Source organism: Anarhichas minor, unplaced genomic scaffold (genome assembly GCF_050575085.1).
Source record: "Anarhichas minor isolate MPS153535 unplaced genomic scaffold, ASM5057508v1 ptg000011l, whole genome shotgun sequence".
In the NCBI taxonomy this organism is placed as follows: Eukaryota; Metazoa; Chordata; class Actinopteri; order Perciformes; family Anarhichadidae; genus Anarhichas; species Anarhichas minor.
The window spans coordinates 1,409,169-1,419,301 of NW_027466457.1; the positions used below are offsets into that span (position 1 = coordinate 1,409,169).

At 45.0% G+C, this 10,133-nt stretch overlaps 2 protein-coding genes across 4 annotated transcripts; both read right to left on the bottom strand.

The window, feature by feature from the left end:
- Window positions 1-11: 11 nt before the first annotated feature.
- On the bottom strand, window positions 12-4,885 carry uevld (UEV and lactate/malate dehyrogenase domains). Of its 3 annotated transcripts, none has more exons than XM_076088832.1 (12): window positions 4,578-4,831; window positions 3,804-3,888; window positions 3,639-3,704; window positions 3,362-3,525; window positions 3,141-3,276; window positions 2,955-3,049; window positions 2,743-2,848; window positions 2,275-2,445; window positions 1,991-2,155; window positions 1,650-1,737; window positions 1,337-1,460; window positions 12-1,013 (listed from the first exon to the last, which is right to left on the bottom strand). In XM_076088832.1, the coding sequence occupies exons 1-12, from the start codon at window positions 4,617-4,619 to the stop codon at window positions 849-851; spliced, it is 1,407 nt and encodes a 468-aa protein (XP_075944947.1). In that variant the 5' UTR covers window positions 4,620-4,831; the 3' UTR covers window positions 12-848. The 3 variants fall into 3 exon arrangements, with proteins under 3 accessions (XP_075944947.1, XP_075944949.1, XP_075944948.1); XM_076088834.1 differs by having other exon boundaries at window positions 3,804-3,916; window positions 4,578-4,828; XM_076088833.1 differs by lacking the exon at window positions 12-1,013 and adding an exon at window positions 1,024-1,164 and having other exon boundaries at window positions 4,578-4,885.
- Window positions 4,886-5,039: 154 nt separating this feature from the next.
- spty2d1 (SPT2 chromatin protein domain containing 1) lies at window positions 5,040-10,047 on the bottom strand. The gene is made up of 6 exons (XM_076088831.1): window positions 9,519-10,047; window positions 9,101-9,215; window positions 7,263-9,011; window positions 5,987-6,146; window positions 5,814-5,891; window positions 5,040-5,690 (listed from the first exon to the last, which is right to left on the bottom strand). Exons 1-6 carry the CDS (start codon window positions 9,579-9,581, stop codon window positions 5,597-5,599), a joined length of 2,259 nt encoding a protein of 752 aa, XP_075944946.1. The 5' UTR covers window positions 9,582-10,047; the 3' UTR covers window positions 5,040-5,596.
- Window positions 10,048-10,133: the final 86 nt, after the last annotated feature.

Consider the following 10,133-nt stretch of genomic DNA (forward strand, 5'->3'; position numbering starts at 1 on the left):
GGTGATCCACATCTGGTTTCAGATATTTATTGCACACCCGCATCGTGTAGTCTTGCTGTACATATTAGAGGTTCTAGCAGTGCAAAGTATTTTACACAAAGAGCAACGGCACTTCAAATATGAATGCATTTGAAATGTTGATTGCTTCAAATATGGAAACGGCACTAAGACAACAAATAAGGCCATTCAAATATACGAGCTGTATTTCATCAATGAGTCCACCCCAGCACCTGAATATAATATACATGCCTCACACCCTGTATATTTCTCTCCAACGGAATTATGTAAGGAATGGATCAGTACAAAAGTAAGGATGATTACGTCCTCTTTGGTAAATGTAGTTCAGACAAAAATATATTTCAAAACTACAAGCATCAGTATTCTTTAGATGCTTTTGCATAAAATTCCATGGCTTTCCAAAAATATAACAGTGCATTCATGTAACTGTTACATGTTCAATATTTCTGAATTATCTTTCTTTGTACCCACATTTTATACACAGTATCTAACAAATCTCATGATTAAACTATACGGATTTAGGACAGTCATTTTATGCATAACTTAAATTCTAGTGTTCGGCACAGGCTCTGTGTGTGTGTGTGTGTGTGTGTGTGTGTGTGTGTGTGTGTGTGTGTGTGTGTGTGTGTGTGTGTGTGTGTGTGTGTGTGTGTGTGTGTGTGTGTGTGTGTGTGTGTGTGTGTGTGTGTGTGTGTGTGTGTGTGTGTGTGTGTGTGTGTGTGTGTGTGTGTGTGTGTGTGTGTGTGTGTGTGTGTGTTTGTTGTTTTTTTGACTCAAGAACAGTCAACAAACAGCTGCTGTCTCCCAAACTGGGAATACAATCCTATCCTTCATATCCTGAGCTGACCCATGAGGTCAGAGAGGGAGGTGACACTTTCTCTCAGCTTGGAGTCTTCTTCCGGCCCCAGTGACACTCCGGCCAAGCGCGTGGAACCGTTTGATCCCATGATGCACGGCAAGCTGAGGAACACCTCTGCACCGATGCCACCCCAGCCCTAAAGCAAACGGAGAGCTCAGATGAACCCGTAACACCTTCTATAGTCAAATTACCTGAATTTACACAAAATGAGCAAGAACCAGTTCATTCGATGTTGCAACAGTAAACTTAACTTTCATTTCCTTTACTGGCGTCATTGTCTTAACACCCTAAAATAAAAAAAAAGTTGCTAATGGATGAGACAACTTCACTTCAGTGTCAAGCACTGATGCATCTGACTTCAATGGGTATTGAAAGAAGTAAAACAGCACACAACACTTTTGTGAGGCCGACGGTGAGAATGATGCTTTTGTTCTGATGCGAGACCGTTGGTGGTTCTACCTGAGCCAGGGTGCAGACGGAGTGGGTCTTCATCTTGTCCGTCAGGACACTGTTTGTGATGTCAGCGATGGACAGACCCACAGACCACGACCGCTGTCCTCGAGTCTTCATCATCTCAAATGCTCTACGAGCACAGAAAAAAAAAGTGCAACTTTGTATACAAAACAAACAATACATTTGTGACGCACGATCACAGAGAGGTACCTGCATCGCTACATTTTCTAATCCCCCCCCCCCAAAAAAAAATCCACAATTTCAAATGAACACACATTTTAAATCCTTCCCTCGAGGTCATACTAATTCGTGCCAGTACCTGTCTAACAATGGTTTGGTAGAGTTGGATCCTGCTGCGATCTCTGGCTGCACACTGGAGCTCAGCCCAGTGTTACTCATCACAGCAACTGCAAGACAACAACATGGACCAGCTCAATCGTATGTGTCATTTAATGAAGGGCCTTTACAAACGACATTAGCAGGTAGTGTGGCGTTGGTGGTTATAGATACCAACACAAAACAAAACAAATAGAAGATGATCCAAACAATGGCCGCGAATTAAAAGAGGAAGTGGGAGGGGAATGAAGAGGATTCGTGTGATGACATTTAATGCAACACAAGGCCTTCAAGTAACTATTGCGTTGATCTTTTCTGGCTCACCTTTGTTGTCTGAAAGCTCTCCTATGACCCAGGCCGGTCTGTGAGTGTTCAGGTTTATATCCAGGATGTGACTGAGTCGCTCCGAGTCCAGGTTACACCCTGCTCCGATCACCCGTGTCGGGGGCAGACCACTCTGCCTCCAGGCGACGTGGGTCATGACGTCCACTGGAATGTGACAGGAAAGACAACAGAGTTGACGATACCAAAAAAAAAAAAAAAAGGTTCAGGAGCAACGAGGCCCATTCCTCAGAGGGCGAGTGTCTCTCTTTTGTCCCGACACCAACCTGGCTGCGAGGCGATGAGCATGACTGTGTTGGGGCTGAAACGTGCAAGATTTGGGATGATTCCTCTGTACAGGTCCACGTTAGTCTGGACCACGCTCGCGTACGACTGCTCGCTGCTCCATGAATTTGCGGTCACGACGACGACCCGGGAGCCCGCAGAGGCCGACAGATCTGACAAAGGATAATGATCATTAGTTAAGACACGTTTGACAGCATGCCTTGTAGGAAAGATAGGCGACGCTTAAAAAGCTTTGTTGATGAATTCCCGATGGAAACGTCGTTTTCTGTTTATCCTTCTGACAAAGTTCAGGGTGAGCTACAGAGCAGCAGGTGGTTGGGATTCACTGCTTGATGTCATAGAGGAGAGTCATCGAGGAGAGTCTCCCTCAGCACAACGCCAGTCTGCTTTCATCAGTGATGACTCAGCCAAGAGGCTCGTCAGACATGACGGCGCAGAAAGTGACGTACCTCTGGAAACCTCCACCTGGGGCAGACGGAAAATCTCTAGATCGGTGGTGCCGCCCTTTGTCGAACTTTCAGAGACGTCGATGAAAACGAGTTGGTCCACTTTACACTGGATGAATACGAGAAGAAAGAAAATTCCGCCGTCAACAAAAGAATTTGACGCGCTAATCTAAGACTGTGAATATATGCCGTGAAGTAGAATCGCTGACACATACCTTTGATAAAATGCTCATCACCGATGCCATTCCTAAATCTCCTCCCCCGATAACTGAGACTTTGTTGTTCGGCTGATCAAGACGTCGGCTTCCACCTGAAACACACACACGAGTTAAGCTCAACAATAGCACACAATTATCAGATTTTTGATCATGAACAGCCAAGCTGCATCTCAGATGAATCACCGTCGTTGATCTGTATGTTAGAAACAAAAGCCAGGAGCTCGTCTTTGTTGTCCACTGTGGACTTCGAGGACAGTGGAGGATCCTCCTCAAACTTGGCAGCCATCTCAGTCAGAAGACCCACCACGGATGACTTGGGCTGTTACAGAGCAAGACAAGATGAGGACACCTCAGAACCTCTTCCGTACAATCTTACATTTCACCAATAAAGTTTAAACTCTTACATAATCCCAGTTGTGCAGACCCGGCAGGTGAATCCGTCCTCCCCCATCAACATGTTTGCCCTCTCTGATGACCATGTTAGCGGTCGGTCTCAGGAGGCATATGGGAGGCGTGAAGGGGAACGAGTCCATCAACCACAGCTGAACGGGGAAGTTGTAGGAGCGACCTTAAGATAAGAGACGCCGGCATCAGCGCATGATAATGACTTCACACCGACATGATCGTCCCTTTCTCCCAAACAGAGTAGTGAACCATCCTAGTGTCAGAGGTCAGACTTACCTCCATACGGGACCGGAATGTTACCAACTAATCTCACAAGATCTTTTTGGGTGCCGTCACTAAATGCTGAAAAGGACGATATGGAACAAGTCAGTTTTCAGCGAGAAATACATGTGATGTATGTGGAGGTTCACAAAAGATTTATTCTTTTCAATTAAAACTCACTGTATGTGCCTGTGGACGGTACCATCCCAGGGTAGATTCGATAGATCTTCTGCAGCTCCTCAACCGCAACATCATGGAATTTGTACTAATATCCAGGAGTAAAAACAAATATACTATATGAATGTTTGTATACGCGTGTATATGCATAACTGTTATTTACCTTTCAGATTCAGCCCACCCATTTATAACCTCTTTGATTGATTTAATATTATTTTTGCTGTTCAGCTTTGATTTCACTTCAACGTCAAAAATTAAGATCCATCACTTAATCAAGGCTCAACAATGTCATAGGACCACACTCGTGAGGGCTTCAGTGGATCATTCAGGATGTTATTGTTTTTAAGCTCCTTCCCATCACACATTCAAACGAGCTGCCCACTACTCTGATCAGATTTATTAGCTTATGGAAACTTTAACAGCCGTCATCAAAGGGGTAGGATGACAACGGGAAGTAACTTCAATGGGCAAAATGATCCTGTTACTACTCCTGTAATAACTTTATGACACACTGAGACAAACAGCGCAGAGCAGCGATTTTGTATTCATTATGAGTCCACGTCACTGGGGTTGTTTTGAGAAAATACAGTATAAGTAGCAGTTTGTTTACGTCTCGCATCGTGTCATAGACTCGTGATGTAAAGTCGAGCTGGTTGAGCCAGTCTCAGGCTGACAGCAGCGTACCTGGACTAGCCTGCTATGCTACAGCCGGCATCGATGTGTCGACAGAGTGAGTCTAACACGCTGTTTAGAGCTGCTCGTTGGTGAGTCACTAACCTTGGAGAGGATCCGCTGTATTTTCTCTGAACGGAGGTCCATCTATTGAAGTACAACCAAAACACCAAGCGTCTTTCTGATGATAGTCTCTTGACGTATGACTTCAACTTTAGCTGTTCAAAATAAACTTCCGCAAACTTTCAGGAGTAGCTAATCGAAACGACAGATTCCGCCCACTTGGTACGGCAAGCCGAGAGGGACAAAAAGTCTCGCACACACCTTCAGCAAACCCGCCGCTGAGGTTATTCCCATAGCTGCATTGCTTTCATTGTATGACAACAAACGTCAAGTAATTTAACAAAGTTAAAACTTATTGTATAAACAATGTACCACATAATATATTGCTAGAGAATATGTCATTGTTTTAACCAAAAATTATACCATTTTCTATGTACTCTACTAGTTGTTAATATAACCAAGTTCTGTGTATATTACTCTGAGAAAAAACAAAACAATTACATAAACCCTTGAAGCAATCATTTATCTCAACTCCCTTTGAACGCACAACACAGTAAGTGGTTATGTTTTCTGCATAGTTTATCAAAGTTTGTTTAGAAAAATATGCAACAACTTCTGCTGAAAAATAGCATTTTATCATAACTGATGTCATTGTTAGTTTTTAAAAAAAAAAAAAAAAAAAAAAAAAAAAAAAAAAAAATCAACACTTCCATATTTATAGTTCTCAGGTCCTTTTAAGAAATTGAGATCACTGCACAGTGGGGTAAATAAATAGTATAACAGGGAAAGTGAGATTTTTTTGTCACAGACTAATGCCTGAATGATTTGTTCATATTTTGTCTTTTTCAGGTTGTCTTTGACTAACATTGTTTTCTTTCCCTCTGGATGCCGTGAGCCACTCCACTCAGTTTTGGTCCAATCATATTTGAGAGAAGCAGCGAGAAAGACACACGGCGAGGTGGACACAGTCGCTGAGTGTCATGGCAGACCGCCCGTCCTGTTTCAGCAGACACAGGATTGTTTGGTTGTTTTTATTCCTCTCAATGACAAAAAAGGGGGCTTCAGTTCTTTTTTTTCCTCTTGGCCTTTTGCATGTTCAGGTCGACTTGGTCCCTTTTCTCCTCCTCCAGATCTTCCTGCACAGCCATTCTCAGGCTGAAGAAGCGAAGCACAAAGATACAGAAAGATACCATGAAATAAAGGCGGTACATATCACAGCTCTCTGTACAAAAAAGGTTCACGTATAGTCGAGGACGGCGAGAAGTATTTTCGTCTCACCTCCTGGCCTCCTCTTTCTGCATATCTCTCCAGCTGCTCTCCATGAATTTAAGAGCGTAGTCGCTCTCGTCCCTGTACCTGAGGAGGTTAGAAGCAGATACAGTCTTTTTATATAGAATTAACAATACAGTAAGCGATGACTTGTAACCAGAATAGATGAGGACAACACTTACTTGTTCTTATCATAGCCAAAGATTTCCTTAATGTGCCTGGAAATGTCGTCCTGCGGTTCATCTACATCATCGATAAAATCCTCCATTTCTGAGTCACACTCGTCTTCCTCTTCCTCGTATTTCCTCTTGTATGCAGAGGTGATAGGTGGCAACATTGGACCTGGATAAAAAAAAAAAATGTAATTTGGGTATTGGCTTTTCTTTTCTTTTTCTTTTTTTACATACTGTATGAAGCAGACATTTGGTCTTGCTCGTGGAGGTACGGAATGTGTAAACTAGCAAGCGGGTGATTTGAGAATTATTGAGTTTATAAAAGTCCGTTTCATGGTAAACGGTAAATGACATTGAAACAGTGTTTGTGTTGGAACGATAGCTGCTCTCTGACCCAGCAGGAACGACAAAGGCTGCCGAGTGCTGCCGACACACTTCATTCAGTTCAGCAAACAAACCCTTTGTCCCGTAATACCGAGTGTGTTGTTTCAGGCCGTTGGCAACATGTCAGAGGCTCTCTGTTATACTACATCATAGGGCTGGGCGGTATACCGGTTTTAATTTCCCGTACGATATGAATTTTTTCTATACCGTGATATGCATTTTTGGTCATACCGCCCAGCCCTACTACATCATATCAAAACATGCACTGTTTTAAGATACTCATTGTAGTGTGTCGCTAATGAGGCAATGTGTATAAAGTGTATTGCTTTATTGTGTACACTATACGATGAAATTGGTTTTGTGTACAGTGTCGGAGCTGGAAATACCTATGGGAATACTGAATTACAGAAAATGAATATATCTTTCATACCTTATTTAATTTCACATAAAACACAGGTAACTTTCAGAACTCTTTGTTCTGCTGCTGAAAGTTGCTGTGCCCATCATGCTGGAGCAAGACACTAAACCTTAAGGCTTTCTTTATTAGAGCATGGAGCCAATAGGAGAGCAGAGAAGGGCTTACTGTGATCTGAAGGCCTCTTTCCTAGCTGTGGCCGACAGTTTTTACATTATCTGCTGCACTGCGGTGATTTTAACCCATTTGGTAAAAGCACATTTGCTGAAGTCTCTCTGTCTCTATTTTACTTGCATTCATTCATTAAGCTTAATGTTATTTTAGTCTCAGCAACATTACCGTTAAAGTCCGTTTTATACTTACTTAGTTGCTTTTTCTGTAATTACTATAACACACACACACACAGTATACCAGTGCATTACCAAGTTACCAATTAACAAGTCCAGTTGGTTAGTAATATCTCGTTATCGACTCTCCGATTCTAACCTGGTGGTCTGTTCATCATAGGTCTCTGTGGCATTCCTGGTCTGGGTGGCATTCCAGGTCTCTGTGGCATCCCGGGTCTCTGTGGCATCCCGGGTCTCTGTGGCATGCCTGGTCGAGGAGGCACGCCCGGTCTGGGTCCACCAAAATTCTTGGATGAAATGGTCTCAGACACCACGGTGCACGTGGTTCTTCCAGGTCCTGATCCGATGCTGCCAGTCGGTCGCCCAGGTACTGGTCCTCCACTTCCAGGCCGACCAGGTCCCATCCCCGGAGGTCGGGATCCACCACCTCGAGGGTGACCCTGTAGGCCACTCCCACCAGGCATCGCCTGTGGGACCCCGCCAGCTCTTGCCTGTGGGACCCCGCCAGCTCTTGCCTGTGGGACCCCGCCAGCTCTTGCCTGTGGGACCCCGCCAGCTCTTGCCTGTGGGACCCCGCCAGCTCTTGCCTGGAGTGTGCCTTCAGGCCTCGACTGAGGTTGGCTCCCTGCCTTAGGAGGGCCGCCCGATGAAGGCCTCATCACCGAATTACCGCTGGATTTGACAGCAGAGTTAATTCTAGGCCTTAGTGGTTCTCCCTTTCCAGACTTGTGGCCCCCGACTATAGGTCCCTGCTTCGATGAGCCACCCTGACTGGGCCTGGTCTGTTGGGAGCTCCCATGTTGAGATCTTTGGCCTGTTACAGCTGAACCAGGAGTCCTGGTCCCAGGAATACCTGAGGCTCTTGATGAGCTTTCTTTTTTAAGGATAAGGTCACTTGAAGTGCTGGATTTGTGGCTCGATGAGGGCTTGAGCCCCCCTTGTTTGGCTGAAACCTGAGAAGATGTGGCTTTCGAAGTACCTTTACCGTTCACAGCACCGGACGAACTAGAAAGGTTTGTCTTCGATCTGTCTCGATCGCTGTGAGACATCTTGGGTCTCTCTCTTTCTCTGCCACCAACAGAGGGCTTGGAAGAAGTCTGGCCTTTATCGCTCGTCGGTGTCGGATGCAACTTCTTTCCTGACCCACTGGGAGGACGTTGCTTTTCCAGGGAGGCCTTTTGTGGTTTGCAGCTCTTCTGCTCCTTCTCAAAAGTGTTTTTTCTCACTGAACTAGAGCTGGACTGAGATTTGCCGTCTCTGTCTCGGTCTGTCTTCGAGTCTTTGTTCGGTCTCTTAGCCCTGCGCTCCAGATCCAGCTCCCTTATCTCGTCAGCTGTCCGGAGCCTGTCGTCATTCGGTCTCTTAACCCTGCGCTCCAGCTCCAGCTCCCTTATCTCGTCAGCTGTCCGGAGCCTGTCATCATTTTTCGCGGCCTTGGCTTTCACCTCAACCGGCTCAAACTGCTTCTTCTCTGCCAATTTGAGTAACTCTGCAAAGTTCATGGGAGGCGGAGCGGGCTTGGGTGGCCCACTGGATTTTTTAGAGGAGGGCTTGCTGCTGCTGCTGCTACCACCACTATAACCTGTGGTTTTCCCAGGTCTCCGTAGTTCTGGCTCCGGCTCCGATTCTGAATCCGACTGTTCATACTCATAATTGTCCTCATCGTCTGGGTCAATTGAGTTATTCCTAAAGCCCTCCTCATTCATCGACCTTTCTTGCTGCATCTCTAGCTTTGATCTTCTCTTCTTAGGAAGCTCGACCACCGGGATGCCGTTGTAGCCTCGGAAATTGTCCTTAGTCCTGGAAGCCATGGCTCGTGCTTTACGGTCCGACTTCAACTCAACCCTCTTTGCTAGTAGTTCCTCCTTCTTTTTCTTCATTTGGACTTCTGAAAAAAGAAGATACATAAAACAATCAATGAAAAATGCACTGTGCACCGTATGTATACGGCTCTTTGGTTATCCATCTGAACTTTACCTTTCTTTTTCGTGTCACAGGTTTGTTTCTTCAGAAGCGCCTGCACAGCTGAAGGATTTACACCTTTTGACCTCGGGTACTTTTTGGGTGGTGCAGCTTGTAAACTGTATCTCTTCTGCTCGGAGAGACACAATACGAGAACATTTACAGCATAGGGAACATGAAGCACAGTCTCTTCTAACGTCTTAGTTATTCATCAGATATGTTGGCCTAAAGATCACTATACAAGCACACGGGCTTTTGTAAATGCCTCGCATGCACGGTGAGACACGAGGGTGAAAGTTAGCAGCTAGCTACTTTATCAGATCCCCTCTGACAGATGAGGTGGCACTTGTGTGCTCACAGGGTTGGCCACAAAGCCCCATTTTACCGTTCGGCCTGAGTAAATTGAATGCAAGTGACATTATCTTTGACTTACCTGTACATTGCTGGTGCTCGGATTTTGCGAGGCGATGTCCAATATATTATCAAAGTCCATCATTTTGGCAGCAGGTGATACTGCTGCTGTTTGAGATAAATCAGGGCAGACTCAACCAGGGGGTGCTAATGCTAAAGTTAGCGTTTAGCTTACAAACCAGGTAGATTAGCACGGCATTTAGCGTAACCAAGCGGCACTCGGATGGCTATAAGGAAAACACTTCATCAAAAACAGTCCATGGGATGTAAATCGGTGTATCAGATAGTTATCGCTACTTTACTTCACCGGTTTACGTTAGCACATGCTAGCGAATTTAGCATAAGCTAACCTTACGTTTACTGACGTTAGCCAACCAAGAAGCCCGAAAGACGAACTTTTGTACTGATGTCACACGCCAAAGTAAGGCCGGATCCATCAACATACCCATACGGTTAGAGTCTACTGAGAGAATACAACTAAAACGTTAAGATCACTGTTAGTAGAGACTACGGCGAGAGAGGCAGACGAATTCAAGTGCCCAAAGAGTACGTTAAGGAAGTGAGATGACTCACTTGTGCGCGTATCCGTCTTCGCGAGATTACAAAGAGTAAGTAAATACATCATAGTTTTCGGTCT

Coding starts and splice junctions, on each gene's coding strand:
- uevld (XM_076088832.1), bottom strand. CDS start 4,619: ATGGACCTCCGTTCAGAGAAAATACAGCGGATCCTCTCCAAG. Junction 2,849..2,954: donor TGATGAGCATTTTATCAAAG/GTATGTGTCAGC, acceptor GTATTCATCCAG/TGTAAAGTGGACCAACTCGT. Junction 1,738..1,990: donor AGAGCTTTCAGACAACAAAG/GTGAGCCAGAAA, acceptor GTTGTCTTGCAG/TTGCTGTGATGAGTAACACT.
- spty2d1 (XM_076088831.1), bottom strand. CDS start 9,581: ATGATGGACTTTGATAATATATTGGACATCGCCTCGCAAAATCCGAGC. Junction 9,012..9,100: donor CTGTGACACGAAAAAGAAAG/GTAAAGTTCAGA, acceptor TTCTTTTTTCAG/AAGTCCAAATGAAGAAAAAG. Junction 6,147..7,262: donor TATGATGAACAGACCACCAG/GTTAGAATCGGA, acceptor TTTTTTATCCAG/GTCCAATGTTGCCACCTATC.